This window comes from Macaca fascicularis, chromosome 20 (genome assembly GCF_037993035.2).
Source record: "Macaca fascicularis isolate 582-1 chromosome 20, T2T-MFA8v1.1".
In the NCBI taxonomy this organism is placed as follows: Eukaryota; Metazoa; Chordata; class Mammalia; order Primates; family Cercopithecidae; genus Macaca; species Macaca fascicularis.
Window position 1 is genome coordinate 49,274,850 of NC_088394.1, and position 20,710 is coordinate 49,295,559.

Here is a 20,710-nt window from a genome sequence, read left to right on the forward strand (position 1 = left end):
TTAGTTATAAAATCTTTAGGCAGTGACTCACTGAGCTTTTATAGAGTATAGGTTTTGATGACATTATGACTTGATAAACTTGTATGTGAGATTTCATCATTAAAGTGTTGATCCAATAATATATTCAACTTCTTTTTCATTGTATGATGTTAAGAGTCATTCTTTATCACCTAGTTTCTACAAAGCCTTTCTGTGCCAGGTCTTGCTTCTACTTCCATCTGATATCAAGATAGAAATGCACTGTCACAAGAGTACACTCACTCCCACCAGCATCCCAGAGGAACAGTGCCTCACCCTGCCATAGTTCAACTAGGAATGAAAAAGTAGTTTTTTTGGCTGGGCGCGGTGGCTCAAGCCTGTAATCCCAGCACTTTGGGAGGCTGAGACGGGCGGATCACGAGGTCAGGAGATTGAGACCATCCTGGCTAACACGGTGAAACCCTGTCTCTACTAAAAAATACAAAAAACTAGCCGGGCGAGGTGGCGGGCGCCTGTAGTCCCAGCTACTCGGAAGGCTGAGGCGGGAGAATGGCATAAACCCGGGAGGCGGAGCTTGCAGTGAGCTGAGATCCGGCCACTGCACCCCAGCCTGGGCGACAGAGTGAGACTCCGTCTTAAAAAAAAAAAAAAAAAGAAAGAAAGAAAAAGAAAAAGTAGTTTTTGCTTAGTATGAATGATTACAGCTTGATTATGGTATAGATAATTATACTATTACACCTTGGAAATAGAGCATTAGAGCCTACACTTACTAGGTGGATAAAACTTAAAAGTTACATCGTTGTCATCTTGAATTTTAAAAATGTTTCTTCCCAATGACTTAAAATATTTTGATTCTAATTAAACTGAGATAAACTTAATACAGAAGGCTTCCATGAGAAACGTTTGCAATATTCAGTGTCTCATGGATTCACTTTGGCTTTTAGTTTATTTAAGTTAAAGCCTTGAATATTTGCCAGCCAGTGTGATATATACTAGACATGCAAGAGTTGTATTTGCTGTGCAACTCTTTATTCCACTGTATTCTACCTACTTTGAACTGCTCTTAAAGTTTGTTGTAATGTTTCCTATAGCTATTGTTAAAAGAAGCTTTTATTGTGAGAAATGTGGTTTTTTCCCACATAGATTGAATTAAAAATTTTTAAAGTAAAGTTGCTACTTTTGTGAGCTTCATACAGTATCTGCTTAGTTACTATTACTTATTTAACTATAGATGGTCAACTGATGGAGGGTGATAAAGTATATTGGCCTACTCAGTCAGCTTTAACCACACGTTTGAGGCGTCTCATCACTGCATACCAGCGTACTAATAAAAACAGACAAATTCAACAGATACAACCAACTTTCTCAGTGCCTACCAGTGTAATGCAGCCTATTTATGAGGAAGCCACTCTTAATCCTAAAATGGCAGCCAAGATAGAAAGACAGCAAAGGTAAGACAATAACACTAATTTTTTAATGCATTGTGTGTAAATATAGCTGTCCATTCCAAAGCCTGTCTGGGTACAATTATCACGCTTTGTGGAAAACATACATAGAATGTTGGTCAAAGCAAACTACCTTGTGCACGTACACACATATACTAACACATTTATATATGTGTAAGTGTGGTAAAATTTACAAAGATTATTGTGTTTTATAGTTAACTAACCATACTTTAATCATTTTTTTGTCATGTTTAGGAACACTGAGGTATTTAAAAAATAAATAAATAACTGGGCACAGTGGCTAATGCCTATAATCCCAGCACTTTGGGAGGCCGAGGTGGGAAGATTGCTTGAGCTCAGGGGTTCCAGACCAGCCCCGGCAACAAAGCGAGACCCCCATCTCTACAAAAAATGCAAAAATTAGCCAGGTGTGGTGGCGCATGCCTGTGGTCCCAGCCACTCAAGAGACTAAAGTGGGAGTATCACTTGAGCCCGGAAGGTCTGTGCTGCACTGACACGTGATTGTGCCACTGCATTGCAGCCTAAGTGACAGAGCAAGACTGTCTCAAAAAGCAGAAACAAGTGAAAGTGTAGAGCAAACTCATGAATCGAATCATTGGCCGGGCGCCATGGCTCACACCTGTAATCCCAGCACTTTGGGAGGCCGAGGTGGGTGAATCGCTTGAGGCCAGGAGTTCGAGACCAGCCTGGCTAACATGGCAAAACCCCATCTCTACTAAAAATGCAAAAATTAGCCAGGTGTGGTGGCGCATGCCTGTGGTCCCAGCCACTCAAGAGACTAAAGTGGGAGTATCACTTGAGCCCGGAAGGTCTGTGCTGCAGTGACACGTCATTGTGCCACTGCATTGCAGCCTAAGTGACACAGCAAGACTGTCTCAAAAAGCAGAAACAAGTGAAAGTGTAGAGCAAACTCATGAATCGAATCATTGGCTGGGTGCCATGGCTCACACCTGTAATCCCAGCACTTTGGGAGGCCGAGGTGGGTGAATCGCTTGAGGCCAGGAGTTCGAGGCCAGCCTGGCTAACATGGCAAAACCCCATCTCTACTAAAAATACAAAAATTAGCCAGGTGTGGTGGTGCGCACCTTTAATCCCAGCTACTTAGGAGGCTGAGGCATGAGAATTGCTTGAACCCAGGAGACAGAGGTTGCAGTGAGCTGATACCACACCACTGAACTCCAGCCTGAGTGACAGAGTGAGACCATCTCAAAAAAAAAAAAAAAGAAAAGAAAAGAATTATCAGTAGAACAAAAGTTTATGTTAATTAAATTCCATTCTATCGTATTTTATATTTTATATCCAGACTTTTATGAAATATAAAAATGTATGGAAAGCATACATTCCTTTATTCAGAAGCAAATCCTTGGAAGTCAAAGGGAACAAATTGCAAGCGACCTTGTTAAAAAGACAGGCAAAATTCTCTCATTCCACAAGCTTTAACTTCTTGAATAGAGTACATGGGAAAGAATAGCTATCTTTGGCATAACCTGACTTCCTTGTTCCCCATGTCCTTGGATGTTCTCTGGAAGATATATTGTTCTTTTGATAAATTGTTCATTTGTTGTTTCATTTGTAGCACATTGATCATACTTAAAATTTAGTCTGACACTTAAGATTTTAGTTATCTTAGTCATAATTTTCAAATACTACTGACTCTGTAAATAAACTGTTTTTGGTATCTATTGTTGCATAACAAACTACCCCAAAACACAATGCTTTAAAACAGCATTAATTTTTTATTTCTCCCAATTCTGTGAGTTGACTCAGGTGCTGCTTCTGCATTGTATGCTGTTGGCTGGGTTTCTGAGATACCTAGAAGAGCCAAAGAGCCACAGTAGCCTCACTCATACGACTTAACAGTTGGTGCTAGCTGCCAGCTGGGAGCTCAGATCCCGAGAGGGACTATTCCAAGTAGAAAGGCAGAAGCTGCAGATTTCTTATGACCCAGTCTCAGTAGTTACAAAATGTCATTTTTGCCACCCTCTGTTGGTCAGAAAAAGCCACAAGGCCAGCCCAGATTTAGGGAAAAGGGAAATAGATTCTACCTGTTAATGGGAAGAGTGGCAAAGCATTTGTGACCGTCTTTAATCTACTACAAATTTTCCCTCCATCTGTTGAATTGGGATTAATCTTCCTAAAATATTAGTTTTATCATAATATTCGATGGCTCCTTATTTAGTATAGGTAAAAAGTGTTAAGTTCTTAAGCCTAAGTTTGAAGGTCTCTTCATTTTTGGTTTTAATATGCATTTCTAACTTTATCCACTTCTTTTCCCTCAGCCAGAGTGCCCTACTTATTCTTGACTTCATACCCTAGCCTATATTGTTTCTGTCACCTGGAACACCCTTTCTACCTGTTTATTTCACACCTAGCCCATCCTTCAGAGCTCAGCATATGGCCCATTTCCTCGAATAATTTTTTTTTTTTCTTGAGACGGAGTCTCCCTCCGTCACCCAGGCTGGAGTAAAGTGGCACAATCGTGGCTCACTGCAGCCTCTGCCTCCGGGGTTCAAGCGATTCTCCTGCCTCAGCCTCCAGAGTGGCTGAGACTACAGGTGTGCATCACTATGCCTCGCTAATTTTTGTATATTTAGTAGAGACTGGGTTTCACCATGTTGGCCAGGCTTGTCTTGAACTCCTGACCTCAAGTGGTCCATCTGCCTCAGCCTCCCAAAGTGCTGGGATTACAGGCATGAGCCACTGCACCTGGCCTCTTCTATTAATTTTTTAAACCAGTCTAGCTCACAGTATTCTATTTTTTGTACTCACATAGCAACTCATCTAAGTAAACTACTTGTTTGTCACAATAATAAAAGATACTGTAATGAAATTCAACTCTTCCTTTCTATGTCTTTCTCAATTGTATCTTCTTGGGAGTGGGCACTCTGTCATATTTTTTGTCCTGTGTAGTCTTTCAATTAATCATTTTTCCCATTTTTATTCTTATTACGCAGATTGAATGACTTGGGTTTCCCAAGCTAACTATTTTTACATCATAATTACATTAATCTTCTTAATGTATCACTATGATAAAAATGGCCCATTCACATTTTTCAAAGGTCTTTCCAATATGTTTTTTCTCATTTACACAACAATCCTGTGAGTTAAGCAAGGACAGGGTTCTACACATGCACTGAGGTTTGCCGATCTGTGGTGCATGATGATAATATTACCATTTCAAAGCATCAGGAGCTTTCAACTGAAAGAGATTACTTTTACCCAGGCATTTAGGGCATTTCATAATCTGACCCAAACCCTATCTGGCTTTGTCCCCAATATAAGCCATATCCTTGTCAATCTGGAATACTCATCCTTCCCCTACAATATGGAGCACTCCCTCTTTGCTTACTCTGTGCTTTCTTCCTAGCTTTCCCTAACCTTCGCCTTGTCCCATCTGAAATGCGTCTTACTCTGTGATGCCTTTCTTGATTATCAAGTCTGAACTAATCCTTCTATCTTCTGTGCTCTCCTGAAAATTTTGGTTTCTTTAACTCATACAAATATAAGCCATTACCTTATACTATAAATGTGTTTGATTTTATCTTTTTCCTGAAGGGTAGTGTCATCTTATATGATTTTGTATCCTGTGCTTATTTTCTCACATAGTAAAAATGCAAAACACTGTTATTGTCTGAAGGAATAGTGTATACTTTTAAAAGTACGTTGGGGACACATGTAATCAGGACCTCCTGAGGCTGTGTCACAGGCACACATCCTTAACTATTAAAAGTGATTGTTTTTCTTTTTTTTTTTTTTTGAGACAGAGTCTCGCTCTGTTGCCCAGGCTGGAGTGCAGTGGCGTAATCTCATGTCACTGCAAGCTCCGCCTCCTGGGTTCACGCCATTCTCCTGCCTCAGCCTCCCAAGTAGCTGGGACTACAGGCGCTGACCACCATGCCCAGCTAATTTTATTTTTGTATTTTTAGTAGAGACGAGGAGGTTTCACCGTGTTAGCCAGGATGGTCTCGATCTCGTGACCTCGTGATCTGCCTGCCTCAGCCTCCCAAAGTGCTGGGATTACAAGCGTGAGCCACTGCTCCCGGCCCATTAAAAGTAAATTTTTTAAAAAAACGTATGGCTGGATAGATGAGTTAACTAGCATTTTAAAATGTTTTACAAGGCAGCAATCTTGTATTTAATCCTATAGTGTTAGGTACTTGAAATGTTTTAAGTTTGTATTATAGTAATTATATTTAGTATTAATATTAATTTTAGTGACCAGTGTGGTTTTTGTTTTAATCTGACTCAAAACAGATGGACAAGAAGAGAAGAAGCTGACTTTTATAGGGTTGTATCTACATTTGGAGTCGTTTTTGACCCTGACAGAGGCCAGTTTGATTGGACAAAATTTAGAGCTATGGCTAGGCTACATAAGAAAACTGATGATAGTTTGGAAAAATATTTGTATGCATTCATGTCCATGTGTCGGAGGGTTTGTCGTCTTCCTTCCAAAGAAGGTATGTATAAAATTTCTTTTTTTTCCTTGTTTCGGTCAAAGAAGCAAAAATCACTAAAATTCAGAAATTTCCAATTTGTCTCTTTTATGTGAAATTTCAATACTATCTAATTCAACTTGTCAATAATTTTTTAGAATTGTAAATAAACTAGCTTAAAGATCCCCTATTCTTTAATCCTGCTATTAAAATGTGATCTAAAGAGAATAAAGGTATACATGGAGTTTTAAGAAAATAGGTAGAGTTTAGTGATAGATTTATGATTAGGAGGTGGTGGAAGATAAAGGATTGCTTTTGTTAAACAGAACTAACCTATATTTTCAGTCCATCTTAGAGGAATTGCACTAGAGGGTTTATTTACCTAAATAATTTTACAAGGAATAAAGCCCCCACTCATAAAACATTTTAAAGAATTTTCTAGAAAAGATCTCCCAGGGCCATCTTCACAGAAGACTACTAAGCAGAGGTGTTGATGCAACTCAACTAACGAATTGTTCTGGGATGCATTTCATTGTCTTCAAAGCCCAGAGACATAGCTCATCCTGTCAACAGTTCTTCTCAGTAATGCTATGTCATGAACCATTGTCTCCATTCTTTGTTGTGTATGATTTCTGACTGCTAAACCCAATGGCCTGCTATTCCTGTTTTATAGTAAACAGATTTCCTTACTTGTTTTAAATGTATTTCCTAACAGATTTTTTTGTCAGTTCACTGAATGGAATAGCCAATCACTTGATTACTAGGTAATTCAGAGTAGATTTCAGTCTGTTTTCAGGTCTACTGGAAAACCATAAATGAGTTTAAAATGACAGATAAAGCAAAATATTGTGTCATTTATAGTTGGCAAGAGGCCCTCATTTTTAAAAAATTTTCTTAATTCCCATCAATGATATAGTGATATGAATATATTTATCACTTTTGATTCTAGTTTTAAAAGGGAAAGGGCTAATTACTACATAATCTTTGAAAATGTAGGGCTTCCTCAGAAATGTGAGTAAGGATATTTGAGGCAGGGGCATGAGGTGGTGGTGGCCAGGCTCAGGCCAGGACCCCACTCCTTCCAGTGGCACCATGGGGAAGGCTGTGGGCAACCCAAAGCAGGCACTGCCCTGCGTGGCCAAGTCACGGACAGTCCACATGGAGGTGCATCAGTACAGAGGCAGCACTGCAAAAAAGAAAAAAAAAAGACATAAAGCTGAGTGTTAGAAAGATACTCACCAGGCTGGACACAATGGCTCACGCCTGTAATCCCAGCACTTTGGGAGGCCAAGGTAGGAGGATCACTTGAGCCCAGAAGTTTGAGACAAACCAGGGCAACATAGGGAGACCCCATGTCTACAAAAACAAACAAAAAAAAATAGCCACGTGTAGTGGTGCATGACTGTGGTCCCAGCTACTTGAGAGGCTAAGGCAGGACCCAGGACCTGGACCCAAGACCCAGGACTAGGACCCAGAAGGTCGAGGCTGCAGTAACCCATGATGACACCACTGCACTTGATCTCGAGCAACAGACCTTGTCCCTAAAATAAATGAACAGAAAGTTTACTCACAAAACATAATAGTGTGTTTGGTGATTATACGTGGACTGGTTGATGAACCCTTTCTGACCAGGAATATGCAGGATTCTATTGTTGACACAGAATTAAAGGTTAAAGACCCATAGCTCATTGATTTGAGTGCATGCACTATTGCACTTCACATCTTCCAGCAGAATGAAGATGGCCCTAGCAGTGAAAATTTGGAGGAAGAGACAGAAGATAGAATTGTGGCAAATCACAGGGTTCTGCCTGCAGCCAAATCCCATGGGCTTTGGAACAGCCTAGTGTCTGATGTGGGAAGTCAAATCACACCTTGATTATATGATTACAACCTTACCATTTTCAGACAAGAATGTCAACAGCAGCCTCAGCACCTGGAACCAGGTGGTGCTGCTGCAGGGTCCTCCAGGAACTGGAAAAACATTCCTATGTAAAGCATTAGCCCAGAAGTTGACTATTAAACTTTCAAGCAGGTATCAGTATGGCCAATTAATTGAAATAAATAGCCCTAGCCTCTTTTCTAAGCAGTTTTCCAAAAGTGACAAGCTGATAACTAAGATGTTCCAGAAGATTTAAGATTTGATTGATTATAAAGATGCTGTGGCATTTTCACTGATTGATGAGATAGAAAGTCTCACAGCCACCCATAATGAAAGCCATCAGGCACCATTGGCATGGTCAACACTGTCTTGACCCAAATTAAATTAAAAGGCATTTTAATGTAGTGATTCCAACTACTTCCCAACATCACCGTGAAGATTGACATGGCTTTTGTGGACAGGTCTGCTATCACGCAGTGTATTGGTCTGCGCTCTGCAGCAGCCATCTTCAAAATTTACCTTTTTTGTTTGGAAGAACTTGTCAAGTGACAAGTCATATACCCTCCTCAGCAGCTTTTAACCCTCCAAAAGCTGGAGATGATTGGCTTCATTGAAAACAATGTGTCAAAATTGAGCTTCCTTTTGAGTGACATTTCAAAGAAGATCAAAGGCCTCCATGGCCAGTTCCTGAGGAAACTCCTTTTTCTGGCTCATACACTGTATGTCCAGGCTACACCAGGCTTTCTCTCTGGCCGTGGACAAGCAGTTTGAAGAGACGCAAGAAGCTTTCAGCTTACATTTGGTCCTGGGCTTCCCATTCTATAGCTTTATAGTGGAGAGCACACAAATAGTAAGTAATACCACTTGCCTCACAACAGCCACCACTCTGGAAATCCTCTCTATAAAAATTTGCTTAGCTCTGTCTACAAGCCAGAAACCTACAACACCAACCTTTGTTATAAGTATCATATTTACTTTAGTTTAAAATGCATATTAGAAGACAAACAGCTTGTCATTTTAACTGTTTTTTAAAGATAAATTCAAATGTTTAAAAGATAATTCAAATGTTAATTTGAATGTCTCTTTTGTTAAGAATTGTCTCAGTGTGGCCAGCGCAAGTGACTCATGCCTGTAATCCCAACACTTTGGAAGGCTAAGGCAGGTGGATCACAAGGTCAGGAGGTCGAGACCATCCTGGCCAACATGGTGAAATCCCATCTCTACTAAAGATACAAAAAATTAGCTGGGTATAGTGGCACGGACCTGTAATCCCAGCTACTCGGGAGGCTGAGGCAGGAGAATCGCTTGAACCTGGGAGGTGGAGATTGCAGTGAGCTGAGATCGCATCATTGCAATCCAGCCTGGGTGACAGAGTGAGACTCCGTCTCAAAAAAAAAAAAAGAATTATCTAAGTGTGTTTATTTCCATCCTGCTTCCAACTGATGGATGCAAAATGCTACACAAGTTTGGTTTTTTTAAAAAAGGAAGATTAACATAGGTATTATAGAAGCAGGAGAACTGTATCACCCTAAATAAGCATGTAATCATAGCATTAAAAAATGAACATATCATTCAAGCTAGAAGGTGGCAATGGCTTTATGATGTCAGCTTGATTAATGCAAAAATGGCTTGGAGACTTTTTAATGGATAAGAAAAACCTATTTGTATGTTAATAGAAATTGAGAGAAAATTCTAGGTAACTGTTCTTTTATAATAATCAAACATGGTCCCATTTGCAGGAAGAGTGCAGACCTGCAGTGTTCAAGTGAGATGCGTGCTGGACATCCCTCATAAACCAGTGCAGGCACACACATGCATTGCTTGGATATTCCCATTGTTTTGTTGGTTCAATAACATTATTCACATCTCAGACCAGACATGGTGGCTTACGCCTGTAATCCCTACATTTTGGGAGGTCAAGGCTGGTGGGGCAACATGGTGAAACCCTGTTTATACTAAAAATACAAAAATTAGTTGGGCGTGGTGGCGGGCACCCGTAATCCCAGCTGTTCGGGAGGCCAAGGCATGAGAATCGCTTGAGCCCAGGAGGCGGAGGTTGCAGTGAGCCAAGATCGCACCATTCTACTCCAGCATGGGCGATAGAGCAAGCCTCTGTCTCAAAAAAAGAAAAAAAAAACAAAACATTATTCACATCTCAAATGATGATTCATGTTAATAGAATATAAGATAAATGGGACAATAATTGGTCTATGTTAAATAATATTATGTTTTGCTTTTATGTCATGTTAAATTTCAGTTGCTTCTCTTAGCCTTTTGGCTAAGATCAAATGTAAAATTGATTTCATATTAATGCTTTGTTAAAAAAAATGTGAGTGAGGTTGAGGTTCTACTTAGAGCATTTCTCAAATTTCCTCACTTTACAGTGTCCTTAATGTCTCAGTAATTTTTTTCACAGCACTCAAGGCCAGAAGAATTACCTAACATTTCTGTCTAATGAATAATTAGGTCTGACAGCTCAATACATATTTATGTCCTCACAATCCAGTAATTATTTAAAAACACACTCAAAGAAAAAATAATACTTCTTTCTTAAGTAGCCATAATTACTAATCAAATGTGTGCACTGGTTGGGCACTGTATAACTTTTCAAATCTTAGAAGTAGACTGTGTACTTCCCACCTTGTTTCCTGCTCCATGTTGATTTTTGCATGGTTCTTGATTTTTTTTTCAAGTTTTTTTGTTTTGAACTACTTTTAAAATTACAGAAGAGTGCAAAAAATGTACAAGGAGTTTCCATCTATCTCTCACCCTTCCTATCTCTCTTTTTTTTTTTGAGACGGAGTCTCGCTCTGTCATCTAGGCTAGAGTGCAGTGGTGTGATCTCGGCTCACTGCAAGCTCCGCCCCGGGTTCACGCCATTCTCCTGCCTTAGCCTCCTGAGTAGCTGGGACTACAGGCGCCCGCCACCACGCCTGGCTAATTTTTTGGGTTTTTTTTAGTAGAGACGGTGTTTCACTGTGTTAGCCAGGATGGTCTCAACATCCTGACCTCATGATCCACCCGCCTCGGCCTCCCAAAGTGCTGGGATTACAGGCGTGAGCCACTGTGCCCGGCCCTTCCTCTCTTAATGTTAACATTTTATCAGAGTAATTATAGTATAATTATCAAAACAGGAAATTAACATTAATGCCATTAATTAAACTAAATACTTATTTTAGTTTTACCGATTTTTCAACTAATGTTCTTTTTTGTTCCAAGATCCTACAGTGTATTTGCTTTTTCTTTCTCGTTAGCTTCCTGCAGTCTGTAACAGGTTCTCAGCTATTCCTTATCTTTAATGACTTTGATACCTTTGAAAAGTGTTGATCAGTTATTTAGCTGTGTATCCCTCAATTTGAGCTTGTCTTATGTTTTTACATGAGTGGATTGAGGTCATGCATTTTTGGCAAGAGTGCCACAGAAATGATGTGTTCTCAGAATGTAGTATCAAGGGATTGGTGATGTCAGTATGTCTTATTACTGATGATGTTGACTTTAATTGTGTGGTTAAGGTAGTTTATGCCACATTTGGCCAGCGTAAAAATACTGTAATTAACAAATATCTTAAGCTTCACAAATCTTGTTTCTTCTGAAACTTTCACCCATTGATTTTTAGTATCTTCCAGATATTAAATCTTGTCTACAGCAGTTTTTTCTGTGGAATTCTGCTGTAAGAAAGGATGTTTCCTTCTCTCTCGTCTATTTAATAATCAGTTATTTATTCATACCAGTATGGATTCATGGATACTTACTCTATAGGTTACAATCCAGTATTGTCTTTATTTATTGCTCAGATTGTTCCGTATTTGGCATTAGGAGCTGCTTATGTTGGTCCCTGCATTATTTCAGCAAGCCTGTATTTCTTGAGTACTTCCCAAGTGTCAGTAACCCACTTTTGCAAAGGCATAACCTTATCAAAGGGGAGGTAGCATGAGCTCATGTTGAAACTAAACTGTCTCAAGCTAGTAATTTGTACAGTGTTTGAAAGATGTGGCTGTGTGTCCCTAGAAATTTGAGAAAGCCCTTGTTGCCCCTGTGAGTTCATTCCAATGTCCTGTTCCCTTTTGCAGTTTGAGATATGCCAGCTTACATTTGTTTATGGAGTATCACTTAACACAAGCTTGTCCAGCCCATGGCCCAGGACAGCTTTGAATGCGGCCCAACACAAATTTGTAAACTTTCTTAAAATATCATGAGGTCGTTTTTTGGGTTTTTTTTTTTTTGCAATTTTTTTAAGCTCATCAGCTACCACTAGTGTTAGTGTATTTTATATGTGGCCCAATACAATTCTTCTTACAATGCAGCCCAGGGAAGCCAAAAGATTGGACAACCCTGAACAGTTCTAATTTATATTTATAAGTGAGTTTGAGCAAGTGTTTGTGTCTTTAAGAGAAGTGTTATTAAATGCATAGGTCATAGGGAATTTCTTAAAAGAAAATTCCCAGTTCTATTAATGTACTTCCAAAATAATCCTATGTTTTACATTAACATCCAGTGTTTTATGTTACATGATTTTTAGTACTTATTTTTAAAACTTTCTCCTCACTGGAATTTCAGAATTTCAAAATCCTCACTGAATTTTTTCTCACTGAAAAGAAATTCTAGGAACTATACAGTGATATTACATGGAGGCACATTTTAGAAACGGTATTGTTATAAATATATAAAGATGTGTTTATAATGATTTATTTATAAATAGAGGATTTTTGAGATTAATATTTTTGTCCTTTTTTCAATATGTAGAATTGGTGGATCCAAATATTTTTATCCAGCCCATCACAGAAGAACGTGCTTCTAGGACTTTGTATCGCATTGAACTTCTAAGGAAAGTACGGGAACAGGCCCTTCGACATCCACAGTTGTTTGAACGCTTAAAGCTTTGTCATCCAAATCCAGATTTACCAGTCTGGTGGGAATGTGGCCCTCATGATAGGGATTTGCTTATTGGTGCTGCCAAACATGGGGTGAGCCGAACAGACTATCACATTCTTCGTGATCCTGAACTCTCATTTATGGCAGCTCAGAGGAGCTACAGTCAAAGTAAGATAGCTCATTCAAGGACTTCTACCCCACTTTTACAGCAATATCAAGTAGCACTTTCTGCTTCTCCTCTTACCTCTCTACCTAGGCTCCTAGATGCTAAAGGTATTATTCTAGAGGAGATGAAAGTTAAAAGTGAAAACCTTAAAGAGGAGCCTCAGTCTTCTGAAGAAGAATCTATGTCTTCTGTGGAAACCAGGACACTAATAAAATCTGAGCCTGTAAGTCCAAAGAATGGTGTTTTACCACAGGCTACTGGAGACCAGAAATCTGGTGGAAAAAATGAAACAGACAGACGCATGGTTGCAGCCAGAACGGAACCCCTAACTCCAAACCCAGCTTCTAAGAAACCAAGAGTCCACAAAAGAGGATCGGAATCCAGCTCTGATTCTGACTCAGATTCTGAGAGATCATCCTGTTCTTCCAGATCATCTTCTTCCTCATCGTCCTCCTCTTCTTGCTCCCACTCTCGATCAGGCTCTAGTTCTTCTTCATCTTCATCTTGTTCTTCAGCATCTTCTTCATCCTCCTCCTCTACCTCTTCCTCCTCCTCCTCCTCTTCATCTTCATCAGAAGAAAGCGACAGTGATGAAGAGGAAGCCCAAAAACGAGGTACTATGCATAAAATAATTCTACATTTTTAAGATAACTTTTCTTTTTTTTTTTTTGAGACAGAGTTTCGCTCTTGTTGCCCAGGCTGGAGTGCAATGGTGCAATCTCAGCTCACTTCAACCTCTACCTCCTGGGTTCAAGCGACTCTCCTGCCTCAGCCTCCCAAGTAGCTGGGATTACAGGCATGTGCCACCATGTGTATTTTTAGTAGAGACTGGGTTTCTCCATGTTGGTCAGGCTGATCTCAAACTCCCAACCTCAGGTGATTTGCCCACCTCAGCCTCCCAAAGTGCTGGGATTACAGGCATGAGCCACCAGGCCCGGCCTAATAAAACTTTTCAAGTGAAAATGAAAAGAACTTGCTTCAGGTAACTTAAGGATGTTTAAAATTGTTTGCCTAAGGTGTTTTTTTTTGTTTTGAAGTGGAGTCTTGCTCTGTCGCCTAGGCTAGAGTGCAATGGCATGATCTCAGCTCACCGCAACCTCCGCCTCCCGGGTTCAAGCAATTCTCCTGCCTCAGCCTCCTGAGTAGCTAGGATTACAGGCATCCACCACCATGTCCAGCTAATTTTTGTATTTTTGTAGAGACAGGGTTTCACTGTGTTGGCCAGGCCAGTCTTGAACTCCTGACCTTAGGTGACCCGCCTGCCTTAGCCTCCCAAAGTGCTGGGATTACAGGCATAAGCCACTGCACCTGGCCTGTTTGCTTAAGTTTTATATATACAAATTTTCTTAGGAAAGCAATTGAGAAGAAAACTAGAGTTACTGATACAAATTCCCTATTCAATATTCAAGGCATTGCAAAGTAATCAGGCAATTTAATTAGAAATTTTATACAATAGTTTTCTTTGTGACTGTCTTAAATTGAATATTATATTTTCCCCAGGAACAAGTTGATTAGTGAACAAGTAAAAGATAATATTATATAGCAGTCACCAAGAGTCTTAGACCAATTAGAATATCATAAGCCATTTGTCAGCCATGACAAATGCTTGTCAGCAGAACAATGTTTGGTGGTCCCCTTCTGCAGGAGCCGTTGCAGCAGTCCACCAGTTCAGGGACAAGAAAATGAGCCCAATTAAACATGAGCAGGAGCTGGGGTCCTTATAACAACTCCATAGGCATAACTTTCAGGGTTGCCGCAAGGAACATGCCCAATTCTAAGAGTTATAGGAGTCACCTCATCAAGAGATCCTTGTGGTATCCTCATCAGGTATTTATAGTTCTGCCAATCCAGATGAAGTCTACCAATCAGGAGTTGTTTTCAAAATAATGAGTAATGAAGTCAGGCGTAGTGCACACCTGTAATCCAAGCTACTTGAGAGGCTGAGGCAGGAGTATTGCTTGAGTCTAGGAGTTCTGTCCAGGCTGTGCGACACAGCAAGACCCTGTCTAATAATGATAGGTACTTTTTTTATATCCTAAATGATTTTCTTCCCTTTTTTTTATCATTTGTTTTTACTTCTAACATTTTCATTTTCTGAATAATTATATAAGATCTTTCTTGTATAAGATGTTTACACATTATAATTATAAGATGTTTCTGAATAATTATATAAGATCTTTCTATATAAAACTATTTTATGTAGTCTTTAAAAAATATGATTATAATTGTTCTTAGCAGAAAGTACTACTCACATGAAAGCCTATGATGAAGAAAGCGTCGCATCACTGAGCACTACGCAGGATGAGACTCAGGATAGTTTTCAGATGAACAATGGGACACCAGAGTCTGCTTACATCTTACAAGGTGGATATATGCTGGCAGCCTCATATTGGCCAAAGGTAAAGAAATAATTTCTTATTGGGATAGGTCATTTCTTAGTATTTTTCTATATTGTTTCAATGGTAGATATTCTTACTATGTGGAAAAATAGGTCAGTGTAAAATGTAGGATAACATTTTGGTGTTAGCTTCAAAAGTATAAATTACTACTATCAAGTAAATAGTTCTACTTTAATGTATATGCTTCTCAACATAACATTAAAATATTTAGAATAAAAGATAATGAATCCTTACTTTCAAGTTAATCTTAAAGTGCTTCTTTATGAAATAGGTGCTTTTGACTGAGTCTCCTTGAAGAAGTTTACTGTTGCCAGTTGTGACCTAGAAAGAAAAGTTCATTTAAATACATGTACATTCAGTGGAAGAATAAAGATTGGATTAATACAATTTTTCTTCCTTTTTTTTTTTTTTTTTTTTTTTGAGTCTCGCTCTGTCGCCCAAGCTGGCTTACAGTGGCACAATCTTGGCTCACTGCAACCTCCACCTCCCAGGTTCATGCAATTCTCCTGCCTCAGCCTCCCAAGTAGCTGAGATTACAGGCACCCACCACCCTGCCTGGCTAATTTTTGTATTTTTAGTAGAGACAGGGTTTCACCATGTTGGCCAGGATGGTCTCGAACTCCTGTCCTCAAATGATCCGCCCACCTCGGCCTCCCAAAGTGCTGAGATTACAGGTGTGAGCCAGTGTGCCCAACCAATTTGTCTTCCATTATGTGACTACAGTAGTGCTGGAATACTTACCTTTAAGAATGAGGTTGGGAAATGGGAGAATGGAGGGCTTTTCTCCTCTTCTGTATACGTCTAAGTTGTTTGAACTTTTTATTGGGCGTTTCTATTACTTTTTAATTATAACAACAAAAAACTATCTTTGTGGTATAATATTTTGTCTGTCTGTTTGTTTTTGAGACACGGTCTCACTCTGTCACCCAGGCTGGAGTATAGTGGCACAATTTTTTAATTTTTTGCAGAGACGGGGTTTTGCTATGCTGCCCAGGCTGGTCTCAGTCTCCTGGCTTCAAGCAGTCCTCCCACCTTGGCCTCCCAAAGTGCTGGGATTACAGACAGGTGTGAGCCACCATGCCTGCTTATGGTATAATATTTTTGAACTTCACCAAAGGGAATCTGTACTCAAATAACTTGTTGCAGAATTGTAATATATGTATGTGAGAATATGTATGCATAGCACATACACATATATTGAACTAGAGTTAAATCCATAAAGACTCTTGAGCTATTTGATCTCCAAAGTTCTGATCTAATTATTAAAATTATACTTTGATGTTGCACGCTTTTCTAGGATCGTGTGATGATCAACAGGTTGGACAGTATTTGTCAAACAGTTCTGAAAGGAAAGTGGCCTTCAGCTAGAAGAAGTTATGATGCTAACACAGTGGCTTCTTTCTATACCACAAAACTGCTGGACAGCCCTGGAGCAGCTACAGAATACAGTGAGCCCAGTGTACCCACTCCCCCAGGTGCCGGTGTTAAAGAAGAACATGATCAGTCAACACAGATGTCAAAGGTGAAGAAGCATGTACGAGAAAAGGAGTTTACAGTGAAAATCAAAGACGTATGTGTATTTTTATTGCCCTAGGGCCTGATTGCGATTGCGGTGTGCAGCATGCTTTTCCTGCAAATGGCTGCCTGCTCTTACTCTTCCTTCCTTCACATACCTGTTTCTTGGTATTTGGGTTATTTTCTTTATGATATCCAGGTTATTAAACTTGAATGTTCTACTAGAGGGATCGTCATTAAATAATGCTTTTCTCCTTGTGCTTCTGAACATAGTTCTAATCAAAATGCTTTCTTAAACTGTGTGACAATTTCTAATTGTTTTGGTTCTTTTATATAGTATTTAAATGGTATGTCAGTGTACTTTCTGTTTTAAACATTTAGCATGCCCTGTTATCAGTAATGTTTCATTTTTTAATGATTTTTGAAGCTTAACTTATTACCTACTGTCTAAAACATAAATGTCATATGACTAATGTACATAGAGATGTATGTCTAAAGTTGAAAATGTTACAATGTACTAGTCACATGTAAAACCTTGTTTTGCTCAGAAAAATGTGTAGAGTACTTGTATTTTTTTCATTCAAGATAGAAAATTTGGTGTTATTATAGAAATTGATTTAAAATGTTTTTATTTGATTTATGAATGAGAAATGAACTTTGATGTTTCAGGATTTTTACTTCATTTTTTTTCTCAGTAAAAAATTATTTTTTTCCTCAGTAAAAAAAAAATTCCTCTTAATATCCTGCAGTAAGATTTTTTTTTTAAACAGTTTTCTGTCTTAATAATGGTATTTATTTAACAGGAAGGTGGTTTGAAGTTGACATTTCAGAAGCAAGGGCTTGCTCAGAAAAGACCATTTGATGGTGAAGATGGTGCTCTGGGGCAGCAGCAGTACCTCACTCGGCTTCGAGAGCTTCAAAATGCATCAGAGACCAGCCTCGTCAATTTCCCAAAATCCATACCAGTATCAGGTGAATATGCAAGTAATAATTGTCTTATTATGAAATATTTTCTGTCATGTCCAAATCTTTTATAGATGCTTGTAACAAAAATTTATTTTTCCTTTGCTGCAGCCTCTTAAGCCTATAAAGTAATCAATATAATTTTAAATCTTAATAAATATTTTTTGGAACTTTTAACATGACATAAAGGGCAGTTTTCATTTTGGGGCCTTGAGTAGTTGGGTGGGAACATCATTTTGTCAAGTTGCTTCATACAGGTAAAAGTTCAAACTGCATTTCAGTATCACAAATTAATGGTGATTGGTAGAAGTTAAAAGAGAAGTTTTAAAAAGACTTTAGAAATTGTACAGTCCAGGCATCTACAGTATACAGGTGTTGTTTATGACTAATCCCTAAAAGGTAATCATTCATCCTCATGGAATACTTATAGAAACAAGGTTCCTTAATTAGCCCTTTTTATTGTTGGGCAGCTCAAATTGTCAGAAAATGCCTCTATTTGGAAGTAAATTTTGCCTCCTATAGGATCTTCTTAATTATCGAAGTTCTGTCTTTAAAAGGCAATGCATAATTAACCTAATCCTGTGTCTACATGATAAATTTTAGCATTTTGAAAGCAGTTATCAGATCTCCCCTCCAAACTGTCTTTCTTCTAATCTTTTGGCAATTTGAATCAACAAATATTTATTAAATACCTAATTGATGCCATGTGCTGTGTACTCTGTAGGCATTGAGGAATACATTAGACATTGGTTTTAGTTTTTGTTTTGTTTTGGATTTCTGTAGAGATAGTGTCTCACTATGTTGCCTAGGCTGATCCTGAACTCCTGACCTCAAACAATCCTCCCACCTGGCCTCCCAAAGCTCTGAGATTACAGGCATGAGCCACCACGCCCAGCCTGTTTTTGTTTTATCTTAGTACTTTATCTGTGTTCCTCTAAAAGTGTGATGTCAAGAACTGAGAATGAAAATTTAAAAAAAAAAAAAAATTGAGAAGCTGGGCACAGTGGCTCACACCTGTAATCCCAGCACTTTGGGAGGCCGAGGTGGGCAGATCACAAGGTCAGGAGATCGAGACCATCCTGGCTAACACGGTGAAACCCTATCTCTACTAAAACTACAAAATTTAGCCGGGTGTGTAGTGGGCGCCTGTAGTCCCAGCTCTTAGGGAGGCTGAGGCAGGAGAATGGCGTGAACCCGGGAGGCAGAGCTTGCAGTGAGCCAAGATTGTGCCACTGCACTCCAGCCTGGGCAACAGAGCAAGACTCCGTCTTAAAAAAAAAAAAAATTGAGAATGATACTCAAGATCAACTGAGTCTTAATGTGTGGACCACAACATACTGATCTCCTAAAGTACTAGTTGTCAATTCAAGCAGATGAGTGTCTCGAATTTCCTTTATACCTTCTTTGTGCATAAAGCTAAACACTGTACTTCAGTATTCTAAGTCTAGTTGCCAAGCAATTCATGCTGTATTATGAGTGTTGTCTTGATCACTATTTCCAAATGCTGCTATTACCACTTCTTAAATTATAAATTAGTTTAGCTTCATCAGCATCAGTTTGGTCTCTTGTGGATTCATTAACCATTCAATGTAATTTTCCAATTAGTAGACCTTTAGACATGTATGAATTACAGTTCAAATATGAATTAGCAATGCTTCTATTACTGACAAATAAATCCCCCAAATTATGCTTTACAATTACAGTCACCCAAATTATGCCTTACAGTTAACAATTTTGTTATCAAGGAGCCCTTTTTTTTTTCCACCAGAAAATGGTAACAAATGGGGAAGATAAGCTATGGGCTCTTTTGCCCAACCTAAGTGGGGCTTAATAATACCACTACTCTTACTGTTTAAAACTACACTATAAAGTGAGATTGATATTTCTACTGCCTGAACATTTTATTGCTATTGCAGCTGAAGATTGTCTAGCCTTTGCCTCTAAGTAATTCTTTGGTAAATAATACTGTTTTTAATAATATCAATAGTAGGAGTCTGGCGTGGTGGCACATGCCTATAATCCCAGAACTTTGGGAGGCCGAGGCAGGTGGATCACCTGAGAGTCAGGAGTTCAAGACCAGCCTAATTGACCTGGTGAAACTAAATACAAAAAAAAAAAAAAAAGCTAAGCGTGGTGGCACATGCCTGGATTCCCAGCTACTCAGGAGGCTGAGGCAGGAGAAGCCCTTGAATCTGGGAGGCGGAGGTTGCAGTGAGCCGAGATCGGGCCATTGCACTCCAGCCTTGGCAACAAGAGCAAAACTCTGTCTCAAAAACAATAATAATAATAATAATAATATCAATAGTAATTGTGCCAAGCGTGGTGGCTCACACCTGTAATCCCAGGACTTGAGGAGGCTGAGGCAGGAGGATTGCTTGAGTCCAGGAGTTCAAGACCAATCCTGGCAACATAGCAAGACCCATCTCTGAAAAAAATTTAAAAGTTAGCTGGGTATGGTGGTATGCCCCTGTAGTCCCAGCTACTTGGGAAGCTAAGGTGGAAGGATCACTTGATCTCAGGAGGAATACCTGAGCCATGGTTGTGCCACTGCACTCCTAGGTGACAGAGCAAGACCCTATCTCAAAGAAAAATAATAATAATAATAAAGTAACACGACTTTTGCAGCTATACAAAATATTTAAAACCTCAAGTATTCACCCTAGATACAGTTATTATCTAAGCATTTTATCTCATCCATCTTAATAATTGGAAATATGAAACCTAGATCTTTCTTCCTACGTTACTTTTGGGAAATCTGTTAACATTTTTGAGCCTTACTTTTCCTGTTTGTGAAATGAAGGGTGTGGGGATGAGAGAGATGACATTGTTAGATGGATTAAATAAAATAATATATATATAGTGGCCAATAAAGAGCTTGGCACACAATGGGATGCCAAACAGATGTTAAAATTTGGTACTCATAGGTTTTAGAATTAGATGTTTAACAGATGCTATTATTACAATTCTTCATTTTCCAAAGGCTGTGCCTTTTGTATTCTTGTGTAATTACCCCCTGGAAAGCCTTGAGTAAAGATACC

The 20,710-nt window shown here is 39.1% G+C and overlaps 1 protein-coding gene and 1 pseudogene across 29 annotated transcripts in view; both read left to right on the top strand.

Annotated features, from left to right (window-relative positions):
- Positions 1-20,710, top strand: part of CHD9 (chromodomain helicase DNA binding protein 9) — a 273,480-nt gene that overhangs the window by 238,564 nt on the left and 14,206 nt on the right. For 17 of the 29 annotated variants that reach the window (XR_012428685.1, XR_012428683.1, XM_074026669.1 and 14 more), the window contains 6 exons: positions 1,211-1,430; positions 5,700-5,902; positions 12,501-13,409; positions 15,031-15,194; positions 16,492-16,764; positions 17,513-17,681. Coding sequence is in view for 23 of the 29 variants with exons in the window: in XM_074026669.1 (XP_073882770.1) it covers positions 1,211-1,430; positions 5,700-5,902; positions 12,501-13,409; positions 15,031-15,194; positions 16,492-16,764; positions 17,513-17,681 (1,938 nt within the window). In the remaining 6 variants the exon portion in view is untranslated. The remainder of the gene's footprint in view (positions 1-1,210; positions 1,431-5,699; positions 5,903-12,500; positions 13,410-15,030; positions 15,195-16,491; positions 16,765-17,512; positions 17,682-20,710) is intronic. The other 12 variants (XR_012428687.1, XR_012428686.1, XM_045381806.3 and 9 more) reach the window with 3 other exon arrangements.
- Positions 6,250-8,725, top strand: LOC102144538 (pachytene checkpoint protein 2 homolog; annotated as a pseudogene).